At 47.8% G+C, this 17371-nt stretch overlaps 2 protein-coding genes across 3 annotated transcripts in view; both read left to right on the top strand.

The window, feature by feature from the left end:
- Positions 1-5017, top strand: part of GNB5 (G protein subunit beta 5) — a 47621-nt gene extending 42604 nt beyond the window's left edge. The window contains exons 10-11 of one of the 2 annotated variants that reach the window (XM_012763457.3): positions 427-593; positions 1971-5017. In XM_012763457.3, coding sequence (XP_012618911.1) covers positions 427-593; positions 1971-1982 — 179 coding nt within the window. In that variant the 3' untranslated portion in view covers positions 1983-5017. The remainder of the gene's footprint in view (positions 1-426; positions 594-1970) is intronic. The other variant, XM_076004376.1, reaches the window with a different exon arrangement.
- A 5128-nt stretch (positions 5018-10145) lies between these two features.
- BCL2L10 (BCL2 like 10) lies at positions 10146-12955 on the top strand. The gene is made up of 2 exons (XM_076004377.1): positions 10146-10598; positions 12300-12955. Exons 1-2 carry the CDS (start codon positions 10146-10148, stop codon positions 12423-12425), a joined length of 579 nt encoding a protein of 192 aa, XP_075860492.1. The 3' UTR covers positions 12426-12955.
- Positions 12956-17371: the final 4416 nt, after the last annotated feature.

Here is a 17371-nt window from a genome sequence, read left to right as displayed (position 1 = left end):
CATGGTACTCAGCCCTCAAGATCCAACTGAGATGTCGCTTTTATTTTTCTCTCTTTAAACTCAAGTTTCACAAGTTGTTAGCTACTAAAGGACGAAAAATGGTGTTTGTGTGTGCACTGCCCTCCTCGGTCCCCTTCCCGGTCCCCTCCCTGGTCCCTGGCACCGTGCACACACGTGGCGCTTACCACGGGATGCTGCAGTGACTTAATTCCTCTCCACCTCCTCCATGGGGCCCAGCAACTGTGCTTTCTCTCTGACCCCTCAGGGCAAAGCACAGCGCCTGGCGCCCAGCGGGCCTAAATCACTGCTCATGGAAGGAATGAATGAGTGGGGGAATGAATGAGTAGGTAAGTGAGTGACAGCCATGACAAGAGAAACAGGAAGGAAGAAACTGGTTTAACAACTGTCGTGTCACCTTGCTTCAAGGTCGCCTGCTGTTTGCTGGCTACAACGACTATACCATCAATGTCTGGGACGTTCTCAAGGGGGCCCGAGTCTCCATCCTGTTTGGGCATGAAAACCGCGTCAGTACTCTGCGCGTCTCCCCTGATGGCACCGCCTTCTGCTCGGGATCGTGGGATCATACCCTGAGGGTAAGACGTTTCTCTGTTTTCCTGCGTGTGGGAGGAGAGAGGACAGGCGGTGGCCTTCCTGGAGCGGAGGGGGTCTTGGGTAAGCTCACATGGCCTGCCCGGCCACACGAGCTCTGGTTTCGGCTCTGCCCACGGCACAGAAGGAACGAGTTGCCTGGGGAGGTAGTGAGTTCCCCATCAACACAGGTGTTCAAGCAAAAAGTAGACAACAATGTATCTGCATGTAGTTGAGTGAATAGTTAGGCTGAATGATCCCAAAGGTTCCCTTTGACCCAGAACGTCTGATTCTTACGATTCCAGCTTTTGTCAAACCACAGGTAGCCAGTCTCTCCTCCCTGTAGTGCGGCATTCTTATTCTTGTTATTGACTTTGTCGTGACAAGGGTCACCGACCACTGTGAGGCTCACTCTAGGAGGCCTGTGAAGCCCCTAAATTTTATGCCAAATTGTGTGTGTGTGTGTGTGTGTGTGTGTGTGTGTGTGTGTGTGTGTGTGTGCATTTTTCCAGGAAAAGTGCCCTTGTGGCTTTCATTAGATTCTTAAAGAGCTCTCCATGGCCTTGTCAAATGTTGGCTCTCCCAAAACATCCCCAAAATAGCCTGTTCATAAAGCAAAGCTAAGTTCATCGCTTACCTAGGTGTGGACGATCACAAACTTGGCAGAGGCTTAGTGGCATCTCAGAAGGGGAGAGCAAAGGCATGCACGGGGCATCTGGGGTCTGGTTTGAGGCAGGTCTTTTGATGGAAGGACTTAGGATGGGAAAAACTTGTGGCATGCTACAGTTTTAAGATTGCTGGACACGGGGGGGGGGGGGGGGGGGGGCGCGCGGATTCCAAAGAAGGTCTTGAAAAGTAAACGGTCATTGGATGGTCTATGTTGTGTCTTTCTCAAGGAGGGTAAGTTGAGTGGTCTAGTTTTAGGATAAATAGATAAAAGGAGTTCTGCAAAGTTCCTGAAATAAAAAAATTTTTTGTGAGTTCATCGTCCTGGGGGGGAAGAGTGTCCTAAATTAGTAAAGTCATGGCAATGTACACAGTGAGCTGTAAGGGTACAGATGTTCTCAGTTCTCAATCTATAAGTGTTACCAGTCCCTGGGAAGGAGGCTGCAGGTGCCCTACAACGAATAACTAAGGGAGCAACGGAGTAAGGTGCAAAGCAGCACCTTGGAGTTGCTAGGAATAAAGTGTTATCCTTCTAAGGCTTGTGAGTGCCCTATTTTGGATGGAGTGTGAGTGTGAGTGTGTGTGTGTGTGTGTGTGTTTGTGTTTGTGTGTTTATGGGTGTGTGGGTGGATAGACTGACTTTATCTCTTTAAATTCAAGTTTTACAAGTTATTAACTACTAAGGGACTAAAACTTATCTGTTTGTGTCTTTGCAGGTCTGGGCTTAATTGTCGTCTCACAATGTATGTGCATACACACCTGAGGATAGCATTTGAAATGTTCACGTGTAAATAGATAATACTTCTAGAGGAGCTTAGGGCTTATTGCAGTCTAGCTTAAGGAAGCGACTGTGCATCTCCAGTGTTACTAGTAAAACTGCCACCCCTGGAAATCCACTAGTATAAGCCTTCAGCACTACGGGAATACCTTCAGATACAGTATTTTTTATTTCGGACATTCTTAAAAATGTATCTGTTTTTAAGGCCATTCTAAATTATACTAGTCTCAACTCATTCTGTTACCAGTAGAATTCAGCATTTAATGTATTCCATATTCTTTGAATCAAATTTGTTTTCAGAGCACTTTAAAATCTGATTTTTCTCGGTGTGCACTGTGATGTTTGGAACCTTCCTCTGGAACTGCTGGTTTTATGGACTGGACGGAGACTGTCAATTGGTCTGTGATAGAAGAAAATTCCAATTCTAAGTGTAATGAGACAAAAATCACTTTTTAAAAAATGTGTTTCTATTGTAAAAGTATCTTTTTCAGCCTCCTGTCCTACTGTCTTTTTTTTCAGATGAAACATTTTTGTTGACGTGAACTGCCATGAACGAAGCAGACATACGTGTAAAATGGACAGGGTGTTTGCTTTGTGAATTATGTGATGCTGTGTCACTGTGTCATTTGGACAGGACATTTTCTTTGAATTTGAGGGAAGAGCTGAATGCTGTCTGTAACACAAATGCTTCGGAGAGCAAGCAGAACTTTTCTATGTACGAACACAGACAGTAAACTTATTTAAAAACCTCCTGGTATTTATTAGCGGAAACACTTAGGTTGAAGTGGATCTCATCCTTGCAAATTATATTTATGTATTGCATTGCACTTGTAATTATATATGCAGATTGATAGGTCTTAAATAATGTTTTTGTTCCTCTTATATGGAAAGAAAAATAATATTATTAATTAATATATAAAAAAGAATATCCTGTCTTTATTTGAAATTCTGTAAGTCCTGAAGATTTACTTTTGTTTTCCTTTCTTTCTTTCTTTTTTTTTTAAGATGTAGAAGTTTATTCTTTGTTTAAGCAAACTCCTCATGCAAAAAGATGGCACGAGGCCAGGTGCGGTGGTCCACTCCTATAATCCCAGGACTTTGGGAGGCTGAGGCAGGAAGATGGCTTCAGGACAGGAGTTCGAGACCAGCCTGGGCAACATAGACCCCCATCTCTACAAAAAATAGAAGAATTAGCCAGGTGTGGTGGTGTGCACCTATAGTCCTAGCTACTTGGGAGGCTGAGGCAGGAGGATCATCACTTGAGCCCAGGAGTTCAAGGTTGTGGTAAGCTATGATGACACCACTGCATTCAAGCCTGGGTGAAAGAGCGAGACCCTGTCTCTAAAAAAAAAAAAAAAAATGGCATGCATATTACCTGGAGGGGGACTTAAAGATCACCTCAGACACCAGACATTCCTGGGTGAGGCTTGCCTGGTGGGTGGCCTCTGTCTGATGGCCAGGTCCTTGCTATGCCTGAGGGGCCATGTGTGCCACATCCCCTGGACTGTCTGGTCTCCTCTCTTGGTCCTGCTCCTGCTGGCCCTTCTCCTGGTGGTGGTCCTGGCTTTGCAGGGTCACCCCCAGGCCTGCTCCTCAGAGAGAGAGGCCCTTCCAGAGCCAGAGCCGGGCACAGCCATGGGACAGGCCTGCACCTGGCGCTCCTATGGGCCTCGGCATGTGCCAGGCCCACCCTCAGAACTGACTGTTCAGGTATCATGATGGGCCAGTCAGTCAAAATCAGCCAGGCTAGTTTTCCATCAACTCATTGTAAATAAACACAGTAGTTATATTCAGTCATTTGTGGAGACAGCAGTTACTGAGGGTTTCACTACGCGCCAGAGACGGAAAGATAAAAGGCCCCTGCCTCCAAGGAGCCACAGTTAGGGGAGGGAGGGTGGCCCGGAGGGACCGTTTTGAACTCTGGTGGATTGCAGTCTGGGCAGGGGCTCAGGAAGGGCACAGTGTCTGCCCAACTCCTGTCTGCTGCTGAAGGGGTCCGGCCCCAAAATATGTCCCATGGAATTTCCCAGCTCTACTCTAGAATGTTCCAGAGTGGCCCCTGGTCCAGCTGGCCTCCCTTGTGCTGGCATCCACATCCCTCTCTCCCACAGACCCTTTGCTGTCCCTGCACTCTGACTGGGCCTTCTAGAGGCTCCCAGGAGTCAAGGAAGACAGGGCAAAGGAAGGGTCGCCTAGACTCGGGGGGAAGTAAATGCAAGGTTCTGTTGGGAGGGGTGGAGAGCATCTTCAGGACATGTGCAAAACAGCTCGAGACTTTCCAATCCAAAAAGCGCCTTCAAGGGCACTACAGAGTCATTCCGCTGCCCATTCTCGCTTTCCCCCGTGTGCGGTAAGCCACTGCCCCTGTAAGCCTGTGTCCTCATTAGCGTGTGGGTGCTGTTTAGCGTTTATTGATGAAATACTTGACTTGGAATATACCGCATCATGTGGAGACTCAAGGGCAAACTCCATGCATTGTTATATAGTATTTTGCATATTAAAAATAATGTCGAGTGTGGTTTTACAATCAGGGTTTTTTTTCCCTAGAGGACTTGGGGGCAAATCTACCAAACCAATTGTGAAGGGGCCAAAAGGATGGGCCCCCAGGGGTGCATCACCTTGGGCCGCCACCTCCAGGCCAGGAAAGAGAAGGTCTAGGCAGAAAGGAGGGGGCAGTGATGGGCATTGATGGGAAATATCTGTGAAATGAAACAAAAATATTTGCTTCAGAGGGAGCAGTCAGCCTCTCAGAGGTGGGGGCCCAGCTGGCACCCCTGTCCTCCTGGACTGAGCCAGGGGCAGGCACGCCACACCCAGTTCCCTCCTCCTACCCTTCCAGCCCCTTCACACCCTTCCCTAGACTGTAAGTGGCTCAAAGGCAGCGCTAGGTGGTAAAGGCCTTTGCGTCCCAGGCTCTCGCTCTCGCTCAGGATGAGGACTAGGCTCAAGCCCAGCTTTACTGCTTTCACGGGACATGTGATAGTATCTAACTTCTTCTCAGCCTCAGTTTCCTCGTCTATGGAACGGGACAGGACAGCACTGAAGTGTGAAGTGCCTACCTCAGCCTTTGGGACAGCTTCAAGAAGGGTTAGTTCCCTGATTGTCCCTCTGTCAGTCCCTATGCCTTTCTTGTTCCCTCCCTCTCCCTTCTCACTCCTCCCACCCCTTCCCCCTCTCTCTTCCCTTCTTCCATCTCCTCCTCTTTCCTCTGCCCCTCCTCCTCCCTCCCCGCTCCCTTTTCTAGCCCCCCTTGGTCTTCCTCCCCTTCCCCATCTCCTCCCTCCCTTCTCCCTGTCCCACCTCTCCCCTGGCCTCCTCCCAGCCCCTCCCCTCCCCCTTGCTCTTTCTTCTCTCTCCTCCCCTCCCCCAGCCCCTCCCCCTCACAGGCAGTCCGCCCTCACGTATCACATTAGTAAATACCTCATAGACATTCATCTGGGCCATGGTTCTCAAACCTTCTGCCTTTAGGCTCCCTCTACACTTTTCAAAACTATTGCAGGCTCCAAATGGCTCTGGTTTATGTGGATTATATCTATCAATGTCTGTCGCACTCGAGATTAAGACTGAGAAAAATTGTAAAGCACAAAAGAGTACAGAAGCAGACGTTCCACTGGCCTTCACGGAGATGCTTTGGCCACTGGTCAATCGTCTCTGGGAACCTGGTGAGAGAATGAGAGCAAAAAAAAGTTTCAGTATTATTATGAAAATAGTTCTGACCTTGAGGACCCCCTGAAAGTTTCCCTACTCTGAGGCCTCTCTGAGAGTGTCAGGGCCCCTGGAGGAGCTTGGGAAAGCAGCCGGAAGAGGCCCTCAGGGGAGGCTTTGGGGCAACCAGGGCCAGCAGAGGAAGTCACAGAGGGGCTCGAGACAACCTGGGCCTGTGAACTGCTGGAAATCTTTTTCGAAGGAGGACGTCTGGGATCCTGGGTAAGCACAGCCCCTGGGTTAGAAGATCAGGCGGGCAAGGGTTGGGGCCACGTTGCCTGCCCAAGCCTGGGAGAGCTGACTGAGTAGGATCGCAGAGATCTTCATGGCCCAGACTTGCCTGCTGAGAAAAACCACGCGGTCACCAGCAGGCTAAAACACATCTGGACTGGGCGGGCCTGAGGCGGGCCAGGAATTCTGCCGCAGTGTGTTGGGGAAGCCCAGATTGAAGCTTCTCGTCTCGGGATCCTTTGTGAGCATGTGACGCTAAACCTCTCAGCCGGAAGAGGAAGGAATCGGGTCGGTCACCCTAAGGGCGTGCTACACACTCCCATTTCCAGACAGGACTTGGCTTGGGCGGGCTGGCCTTCAGGGATGGCCCATCTCCACCAGGGAATGTGACCTCCAGTCGGCTGCCTCGGGGCCAGTTCAGTGGAAGAAATGAAATGATTTAATATGTTTGCATCATTATAAAAAGGATGAGTGGGGAAGGTAGGGGTTGGTTAATGGATACAAAATTACAGCTAGATAGGAGGAATAAGTTCTGGTGTTCTATACCACTGTAGGGTGACTATAATTAAAAATTTATTGTATGCTTTCCAATAGCTAAAAGAGAGAATTTTGAATGTTCCTGTCAACCTGAATAACAAACAGAGAGAGGCTCTGTAAAAAAAGATACTTTTATCTGGCAATGGGAATGTGCACGCCACAGTAAACTATGTATGTATTCAGGAAGGTAAAGGAAAAAAAGGTTTTAAAGGGGAAAAATGAGGATGATTACACATCCTCATCCTCATATCTTATGAGGATAATTACACATATTACTCTGAAATAATTATTCATGGCTACAGAGATCAATGAACAGATCTCGCCGGTCTGAGGTTGGATAGGCGGTTGCTGGGCAAATGTCCTTGCAGAGGTATTTGTGTAAGGCTGCAAGGGCCTTTGTGCAAGACTGGTTTTTACAGAGTCTTTTGTGATAGTTTTTGTTATCAGGTATACTAGCATGAGGACCTCTCTTCATGTCCTTCTTTGGATCTATTTTTCAGGGTTTTTTTTTTAACACTAGTGACTCCATTTTGATTCTGACAACTTTCACATCCCCAACACAAAGAAATGACAAATGTTTGAGGGATGGAGATGCTAATTACTCTGATCATTATACATTGTACACATGTCTCAAAATATCACACCGTACTCCATAAATACATATAATCATGTGTCAATTAAAAATAATTTTTAAAAATATTTTTTAAAAAATAGAATCAGGAAAAAAAAGGATGTAGAACCCTCTAATAAGAAGATGGGATCAGGAATGATGCCATGGATAAATATGAACAACTTATCATAAGTCAGGTAGGAGCATTTATGGGAGGACTGTGACAACAGGAAATGCCTATCTTTGAACCCAAGGTTATCTAACCTGCACACCACTTGTGCCTGTTTAACTTTGTCATAAACCAGGAACCAGGATGCAGAAGTCACTGTTTCCAACCTGTGTGTTTTCTACAATAATAGACTGCCTCCCACTCTTAGGCCTATACCCAAGAGAAATTAAAGCATGCCCTCACAAAAATTTGAACACAAATGTTCATAGCATTATTCATAATAGCCCAAAGTGGAAACAACCCAAATGTTCAATAGATGAATGGATGAACAAAATGTAGTATATCCATGCAATGGGACGTCATTCAGCAATAAAAATGAATGGAGACCATCTATCCCTGCTGCCATGACCCCTTTGTTCATGGGCCCATGGAGCAAGCACTGCAGCAGCTGGGTGGAAAGGCTGTCTGACATCCACAGAGCATGTAGTTTTGTCCACCTGATTAAGAGTCCCCTCTGCAGTGGATGCCCTTTGGTGGACATTCACATGGGACACAAATATTTTTGCAACATGTGCCCATTCCAAGGGGTGCAGCCACATACTTCTTTCCAAAATTTTCTTATCACCACTCTTCCAATACTGTTCTTTTCAGGGCCCTGACCACCCAACCAGGCCATCAGGAACTGCCTGTGAATCAATGTAGATCTGTACCCTGGCCATCTCGCACTCCAGACATAGTGGACAACCACATATACAGCTTGCATTTCTGCCCACTGGGAGAACTTTACTTCACCACTGTCCTTCACAGTGAACCCTGAGTATGAGTGGCTGCTGCTGTAGCTGTCCACTTTCATGAGGTGCCGGCACATTATACAGACCCACCTGTAATCCAGGATAGAGTTTTCCTTCCACAGTCAACTGGCCATAAGCAACATCCCAAGAGGCCGTAAGCACAGAATGAGGGAGAAGAGGCAAAGCAATAGGAGTTGGTGTGGAAGGAGCCTGAGCCACCTGCTCAATTTACTTGTACCTTTTAAACCTTCCTCAGCCCAGTCTCTAATATATCATTTCTATTTGGTGATAGATTGCCGCTATCCAGCAATCTATCAGTTGTATGTCCAACTTTATGGTCAGGTAGGTGAGACAACATCCAGTTCATGGTGGGAGCTCTGGCTGCATGGTTACCTGATACCCCATGGTTAGGCATTCAGCCTCTGCCAAGCCCCAGCAGCAAGCCAGAACCTGCTTCTCAAAAGGGGAAGAGTTGTCTTCATAAAAGGGGATGTATTTGCTTCAAAATTATGGAGATCTTCACTGTCTCCTATTAGTGCTTGCCAGAGGCTTCATAGAGCATTCCTATTTGACCTGTCAAGTACCACTGGATCTGTTGGATCATAAGACCCAAGAGGTAGAAGCAGCTTTACTGCCGCCTAAAGCTTCTGCAGAGCCTAATCTTATTCTGGTCTCCGATCCAGCAGCCTGTTGATTGGGTTGAAGCAGTACACTCATAGGTGGTATATGTTGTCTCCAAAATCCCAAACAGCCTACTGCTATAGATTGAATGTTTTGACCCCCAAACCCCAATGTGATAGTCTTAGGAAATGGTGCATTTGGGGGTGATTAGATCATGAGGATGGAACCCTCATGAATGGGATTGGTGTCCTGATAAAAGAGACCCCAGAGAGCTCCTTCGCCCCTTCTGCAATGTGAGGACACAGCAAGAAAACTGATGTCTGTGAACCAGGAAGCAGGCCCTCACCAGGCACAGAATCCACCAGCACCTTGACCTTGGACTTTTCAGCCAACAGAACTGTGTTAAATAAATTTCTGTTGTTTATAAGCCACCCAGTCTATGGTATTGTGATAGCAGCTAGCATGGACTAAGACACCAAGCTCGGTGCCTCTTTTTTCCTGTAGGTCATGTAAGATGTAGCACCTCATCTTTCACTCTGAGAGGGATATTTCAACATGCTCCGGGCCACTGAGCCCCCAGAAATTTCACTGCTAGCACCGATTCTGTATCAGCCTAGGTCCGATCAAGAGAAAGAAGCCATTGAGTAATGCAAACAGGAAAAGTTTAATATAAGAAGTGCTACCTTTATCAGGAGATTGGAACGATGAGGTACTGGTCAATAAAAAGTAAAGAGAATGCTAAGCAATATGGGAAGGATAGCATCAGAAGCAGCCACTGCCCTGGAACTGAATGCTCCTTCAACTTTTGTGACAGTGATTAACTGAACTGCACTGCTGGCTGTCCCTTTGTCTCCAGCCATCACTAGCCCGCAGGGTCCTTGAGGTCAGGGACCACTTGTCTTGCTCTCCATTGTCTCTCCAGTGCTAAAGGGGGAGGCCTGGCACCCCGGAAGGCTCTAACTATATATGAGCGAATGAATGACTCGCAGCCCCCAGGAGAATTAGCCTGTCTCCCGCCACATGTGCTAGCCCCAAAAGAAAGGAATCTACAACGCACACCTGGATGCTCCGGTCCAACCTGGAGTGGCTGATAAGGCCTGCAAGGCAGCCGTCTGTGCGGGGCTGTGTGTAGCCTGTGTCAGCCTCTCTTTACGAGGAGGCAAAGCCCACCCCAACTTCCCAGATTGTCCCCAGACCCGGAGCTACACAGTAACTCCAAAGAGTCCCACGCTGTAAAGGCGCCACACCGCTGGGCCTCGCCTCTGGGACTGTGGCAGGTGTAGGTGGGATTCCCATCAAAGGCTCCTCTTCCGACCTAGAAAAGCAAGTGCTGAGGCCCGCCGGCCGGCCGGGGCGGGGCCCCCCCGCAGCCCCTCCCTGGGGGAGTGGGGGGACGAGCGGGGCCTAGAAAGCAGGCGGGAGGCCCAGGCCCCCAGCAGAGGCCGGGCCATGGGCGACCTGTTCAGGGAGCGCACGGAGCGGCTGCTGGCCGACTACCTGGAGTACTGCGCCAGGGAGCCGGGCACCCCGGGGCTGCCGCCGTCCTCGCTGGAGGCGGCCGCGCTGCGCCTCGCAGCCACCAAGATTCGGCAGAAGCACGCGTCTTTCTTCTCGGCCTACGTGGGCTACCCGGGGAACCGCGTCTCCCTGATGGAGCGGATGGCGGAGGCCGTGCTCTCCGACAGCCTCAGCTGGGGCCGCGTGGTGATGCTCCTGACCTTCGCGGGGACGCTTCTAGAGAGAGGGCCGCGGGTGACCGCCTGGTGGAGGAAGTGGGACCTCAAGCCGCAGCTGAAGGAGGGGGATCCCGAAGTCGCCCGGGACTGCCAGCGCCTGGTGGCCCTGCTGAGCGCTTGGCTCGCGGGGCAGCACCGCGCCTGGCTGCAGGCGCAAGGCGGCTGGGTGAGCGCGTCGCTGCGCGGGGACTTCGGATTTGGGGTGCGGGGTGGGGGGCGAGGTCCCTCGAAAGAAGCAAGGCTCCTTTTAGCGGGACTGGGACGCTGGGTGTGAAGTCCAAGTTTCTCAGACTGGCAGGGATCGGCCTTGTGAACCCATTCGGAGGCAGCTGCGCCTGACTTGGGTCCGCACGATCCGACCTTGCTCTCGCCTTGGTCCGCCCTCGGGGGGCTCTCAGGAAGCGCCCACCTTAGGTCTGGATGCTTTGCCCGTGTAGACATCCCCGACTAGGACAGTGAGCAGCGGGGGGCCCGGGCCACGTGGGGTTTGTCCTCCGCCTATCAAATGCACGTCTGGAGATACTCAGACCCTCTGATCGAACACAGCCCTTATCAGGAGGAGCCCAGGCCACCGGGGCTGGAATGTGCGTGGTCGCCAGTTGGCGCTGACTGGTTAAGGTTAAGGTCTCAAGAAGAGTTAAGGAATCTTAGGCCAGTGTTTTAAGTCATGACAAGTACTCAGAAGTGTTAGGACAAGGACACAGATGGCTCTTCTTTGAGCGGGGAAATCAGAGTCCTAAAGGCTCATGGCTCCAAAGAATTGCAGAAGAAACTGCATCCCATTAAATGGGAATATGGTGCTATTTGCTTAACTCTTTTTGAGACAAAGTCCAAGTTGGTCATGAATTCCTGAGCTCAAGCTTCTGCCTCTCTAGTGGTTTGGGATTGCAGGCGGGCACCAGATCACCCGGCTGGTTCCTTAACTCCTAATCCACTGTACCCAGCCCTCAGTAGGGACATATGCCTCTTGGGTTCTCACTAGGCCCCCTGTTTCTTTCTTCTCCTTATTGGAGTTGAATCAATGCTGAAGTGACTCATGTTATGGGATAAATATAGCCAAATTATTAAAACCAGGGATATAAAAGATAATTTAGCCTCCTGTTGGCAGTTTCCATTTAGGCATCTTATAGTGGCTAATTGGGTTCCATTTGAGGGCAAAAGGTAGCATGACGTGTTAGCATTAACTCTGGCACCATTCCCGGTGTTGGTCTTCCACCTTCTGCATCCATCCTTGATCTACCTCAGCTGAGTTCTAAGAACCTCACCTGAGCCGTTTGTCTCAACAGGTATCTACACCTAAAGAGGAAATGGGGGATGGAGGGCATTGTTTTTTTTTTTTCTTTTTTTTTTTGACCGCATTTTTTTGGCTAATCAGCACTGACTAAAGATTAGTCTCTTAATGTCAAGAAGCCAAAATTCTCAAATTGGATACACAGGATTTCCCCGCACCTCTGCCAGCTGCAGTTAAAATACCACAGCCTGGAGTTCCACTCCCTTCCTACATGGAGCTGCTTGCTCCATTCTCAGGTGATAACTTTTCAATCTAGTGCTTTGACAGTTTCCCTAATGGCACCTTTTTCTCAGAAACCATGAGATAGTAGTCCACCTTCCTCTTGGTTTGGAATCAAAATGAGCGTTCCTGCTCTAAGTGACAAAGCTAAATGGCTGCTTCTGTCCACCTCCCTGGACTACTTCCTACGAATCCTAAATCCTCAAGGGTTCCCAATTAGAGGAATTCTGCCTATTGGTCAGAATTTCATTTCCTCTTACTCTCTGAATCGAAGTTGTTTTACTGTTTAATGTGGAAACTTCTGTGTATTTGGAGCATCACGAAGCAATATAATTCTTTTCTCTCTCTCCCATGTAGGATGGCTTTTGTGACTTATTCAGGAAACCCTTACCGCTAGCTGTTTGGAGGAGACTGCTGGCCCAGGTTCTTTTGTCATGCTTTTTAGCAACGACCGTCATCTATTTCTGGACACGATTATTATGAATTTTTAAAATTTTAACCGATTTTTACCTTGCCTAACTGACCAAGTGATTGGAGATGGGAGAACGAGAACTGAAGTAAACCACCTTCCCTGAGATGTTTTTACCTGACTGCACAAGGAATTCTGAGGTGACAACTTGGCCAGTGTTTTAACTCATGACAAGTACTCAGAAGTGTTAGGACAAGGACACAGATGGCTCTTCTTTGAGTGGGGAAATCAGAGTCTAAAGGCTCATTGCTCCAAAGAATTGCAGAAGAAGCTGCATCCCATTAAATGGGAATATGGTGCCATTTGCTAAATTTGGCTAAAAGTGAATATGAACCTCTATCCATGACTTCATGTGCTGCTAATTTTAATCATGGCCATGGGTCAGGGGCAAAATGATTCCCCAAAGCAATCTAAGTCCCAGTTTAACAAAGAATGTAATATTAAAACCTCTTATAAGGAATTCTTTGAAACGTAAATCCTTTGAAGTCTAATTTCTGGGACTTGTAGATTTTTAGTGTTTAATATTTCTGACTTCAATAAATTCTTAAATAACTTCAAACTCTGCCTGGCTGTTCTGGCTGTTGCAGTGCACACTCCTTATACCAGGATAAGCTGATTTAACTATCCTATTGCTGTGTATTTTAGGGTGTTTCTCCTTTTGTGGGCTATTAGAAACATTGTGTGGAATTTTTGTACATAGACTTCCACACATGATTATGTTGGTAAAAGAATTCTAGAGATTCTGGATCCCAATTCATATGTATTAAAACGTGGTTACTACCAAGCTATTACTCAGAATAGGCTCTACCAGTCCAAACTTACACCAGGGCATGAGAATCCTTAGCTTGTCACGCTCTTGCCGATGTTGGATCATCCTCAGTCTCTGCCTTTATGGCTTTGGGGATTTGGGTTTTTAGGAAGGTCATCCTTGACCCACGATTATAAAAAGTATTTTATGTTCTATGTCACTGATCCATTCTGGAATTCTCATGTTTTGGTTTTCTGGATTTTTCTTTTTTTTTCTGGAGAAGGGGTCTTTGTCAGCAAGGCTGGAGCACATTGGCACAATCATGGCTCACTGCAGCCTCCAACTCCTGGGCTCTGGCAATCCTCCTGCCTCAGCCTCCTCAATAGCTGTGACTGCAGATGCATACCACCACACCTGGCTAATTTTTCTTTTTTTTTTTTTTTGAGTCAGGGTCTCACTATGTTGCCCAGGCTGATCTCATACTCTTGGCCTCAAGTGATCCTCCCACCCCAGCCTCCCAAAGTGCTGAGATTACAGGTGTGACCCACCGTACTCAGCCAGCTTCTCTTTTTCTTCTTGGAGAAGATATTTCAGTGTTGGTCATTGACAGTCCTATATTCCCCTGCTGATTTAAATGTATTCACTATTTTGTTCCATTGACTTATCTTTTCTTCCAATAGCTCTGCCTCAATTACTGTATCTTCCCAGCATGTTTGATCATCTGACAGGAGAAGTCTAATCCCCTCCCCTAGCATTGTTGTTTTTCAAAAATCCTTGGCTATTTTTGTGAGTAGTTTAAGGTTAATTTTTAAAACCAGTTTTTATTTTTTTGAGACAGAGTTTCACTCTATTGCCCCAGCTAGAGTACCGTGGTGTCAGCCTAGCTCATAGCAACCTCAAACTCCTGGGCTCAGGCAATCCTACTGCCTCAGCCTCCCAAGTAGCTGGGACTATAGGCATGCGCCACCATGCCCAGCTAATTTTTTCTATATATTTTAGTTGGCCAATTAATTTCTTTCTATTTTTAGTAAAGACTGGGTCTCACTCCACTCTTGCTCAGGCTGGTTTCAAACTCCTGACCTCGAGCAATCCGCCTGCCTCAGCCTCCCAGAGTCCTAGGATTACAGGCGTGAGCCACCTCGCACCTGGCCTAAAACCAGCTTTTAAAGAATGCATACGTACATTGCTTTAGGATTTTGATCAGGAGGGAATTGGATCAATAGTGTCTTCCCACCTACAAACATGAACTCCTGCTTCATTTGTTCGATGGTTTTCTTTATATAGGTTCTATAATCTTGGCCAGATATTTTCCAACTCTTTGGTTCTTGTAGCTATTGAGGATGGAATATATAGAGGAGACTGTCTGGCTTCCCCAAAGCATTTCCTCTTGTGATGACAGCTTACTGACCTTACAGGAATCTACCCATCCTCTGTTCTTGCACCACGTGGCTCTGGTGGGGTTGATTCCTCCCCACCCCAGGATTGGGAACGTGACCCAGATCTGGCCTAACAGATCCCCTTTGGGGCAAGGTGACAGGGCTCAATTCCAAACACTGTCAGGGGAGACTCTTTCTGTATACTACATGGAGAAACCCTTCCTGGTAGAGAATACTGCACAAAAGGAGAAAGTCCGAAGATTTGGGGGCGGGCAGGCTGGAGAAACAGTTCTGGGGACATTGTTTATATCTCCCAACTTGGCTGTGCCTGAAGCTACTTGGGACTCAGATCTCTTTTTCTCCTTAAACTGATTTTTCTTGCAAGTAAAACTCAGCTCAGTCCTGAGCCCCAGAATCAATTTCTCCCTATTACATTGATCTTTTGGTGATGGCTGCCATAAAAAGAAACAGTGTAGATTCTAAGTCTGGCTATTTCGAACTCTCATTAGTTGTAATATTTCTTTCCCAACACTTACACTTCACTTTCTTTTTCTTGGTTAATCGCATGCATTGTGAATGGTAGTGATAGCTGTTCTCTGTCTAGCGGGAATTCTGTGGGTTTCTGGTGTATTGATAACTGCCTTGTCTTCCTGCCCACTTTCACTTTAGCATTGCAGGAGGGAGGAGATGCGGGGACATTGTTCAAACTATAATCCAACCTAAATTCTCTCAGGTTCTTGGAGTCAATTAAGGATTAGACATGGCTGTGTTAATCCTCCACGGTAAGAAACTATCACCTAAGGTTGAGCGGTGTTGATGGCGCGATGGGGAGACCTTCTAATGTCAGGGAGTGTTTTTGACGACAATGTCTAGGCACAAGGAGGAAGGATTATTTTTCCCATGTGGTTTCCCATGCTGCTGTTTTCTACCATGTGGATGCTTGTTCACAAGCTTAGTATTCTGGGCTCATAAGAGGAAGGATGGTTAGTGTGATATACACTGATCACTCTGACAGTTCCAGCACTTTCAGAGTGCTGATTCTTATCCCCCAAGATACTGTAAGTCATGGGTTTCCCCCCACTTCTCAAGGGGTGACAGTCCTGAAATCTTGTAGGCTTTGGGCCAGATACCCTGCCCCTTGTCTACTTTAAGGGATATAATATCTTCGTTATTATCCTCTCTGGGTTTTGCTGCATTTCTGGCTTCCACCTTGGCACTTCGAGGTAAATGCTGTTCGCTTCAAACCCATCAATTTTTTTCCCAGTTGTACTTTCCCTATGACCTGGGAGACCTTTTTTGCCCCAACCGCTCATCTCCCTGCTGTTTCCCCCACCACTATCATCCCAGGACATATTCTTTCCCTCTATTCATCAAAATGTTCTCCATTCCCCCTCTCACAGCCTTTCTTGGCCACATGTTCCTTTAGGACCTTAAACACTCCTTCCAGCACTCTCTGATCCCTTGCCGTCTTTGCGTATCCCAAATCCATCTGCAGTTTGGCTACTGGAGTACACTAGTAAAATAATTCTCAGGGAGAGATCCTTGTTCACAAATCTTTGTGGATTCCTCACTGCCCGCAATGGAAATGAACCAAGCCCCCAGGACTGGCTTTCAATGTCTCCCCACATTCCTGTCAGTCCAGCTCACTGTCCCCTGGGTTCATGGTCTGCATCTTGTCAGCCTCTTTCTGTTCATGCCATTTCTCCAACAACACCACTCTTTCCCATCTGCTGTGTCGCCATTTGTTGAAGTCCTTCAATACCCACATTCGATGTTATCTCTCCAGTGAAGTTTCAAGAGAACATTCTCCCTCTTGGTGCTAAACATTGTCTATAATCCATGGGTGGCTTAAGCTGTGGCTTTGTGTTTTAGTTCCTCCTTCCCTTGCCCTCTCTGTCCCCTTCTCTCACTCCCTCAGTTGGGCTGTAAATTATCTTAAAAAGCACACATCCCTGTCTTCTACTACCCTCAATTCATTATCAACACAAAGCCAAGCATTCATGGGGCTCAAATACTTAATAACTGAACTTAATAATGACCTTCCTTATCTTTTTAATGGCCCTCAGGTGCATAGAAACACATTAATCATTAGTTCATAACACACTCATCATTGCTTCGTGCATGCATGGTGGTCTTATTTATTGTTACTGAAATAAGAACCATAAACTCACCACTCATTAGAAGAACTAGGGCCTTGCCCAAACTATAACTAGCTCTATGATCTTTGCCAAACCCTTTCTTCTGCAAGCACTTAAAGCTACCAAGTGAAGTGCCCATGCTATGAGAGTGTGCCAGGCCGGGGCTAATCCAGAGGATTCCAGGCAGGCCTCCCTCTGGAAGGGATGCTTGAGTCCCAGGACCTGAAAGCCCTGAGGAGCAGAGAGGAGGAGGGAAGCAGGGCCTGAGCAAGAGGAGGCAGGGCTCCTTAGCACCACAGGAGGGGGCCACAGCAGTGATCAGGGTTGGGCTGATTTCAGATTGACTCACACATAGCTCCTGTCTGGAGTACAGGCCCCGCCTCCCCACTGGATCTTGACTGGCCTCCCAACCCTTCCCTCCTCCCATCAGTGGGGCTATGACATGGAGAGGTGCCAGGTGTGCTCTCTGTACCTGGCCGCTGCATGGCAGCAGGGGTTACTGTGATAGTATCCACAAGGGCCTATGTGATCGGTATCTTATTCAACTCTCTGGCCTTCTATCCTGCTATGCACAAACCACCCCACCACATGCTCTGCCTTCTCCTGCCCTTCCACGCTTCCATCTGCCCTCCCACCTATTGCCTTCTCAATGCAGCCCAATCCTGCTCGCTAATCAAGACAGCTCAAGTGTCTTCCCT

The sequence above is a fragment of the Microcebus murinus genome, chromosome 6, assembly GCF_040939455.1.
Source record: "Microcebus murinus isolate Inina chromosome 6, M.murinus_Inina_mat1.0, whole genome shotgun sequence".
NCBI lineage: Eukaryota > Metazoa > Chordata > Mammalia > Primates > Cheirogaleidae > Microcebus > Microcebus murinus.
This window is presented reverse-complemented; position numbering and strand designations above follow the sequence as displayed.

What these genes read in the sequence shown, in the direction of transcription:
- BCL2L10 (XM_076004377.1), top strand. Translation starts at nt 10,146, where the DNA reads ATGGGCGACCTGTTCAGGGAGCGCACGGAGCGGCTGCTGGCCGACTAC. An exon ending in TGCAGGCGCAAGGCGGCTGG is followed by an intron (nt 10,599 to 12,299) that starts GTGAGCGCGTCG and finishes TCTCCCATGTAG; the next exon opens with GATGGCTTTTGTGACTTATT.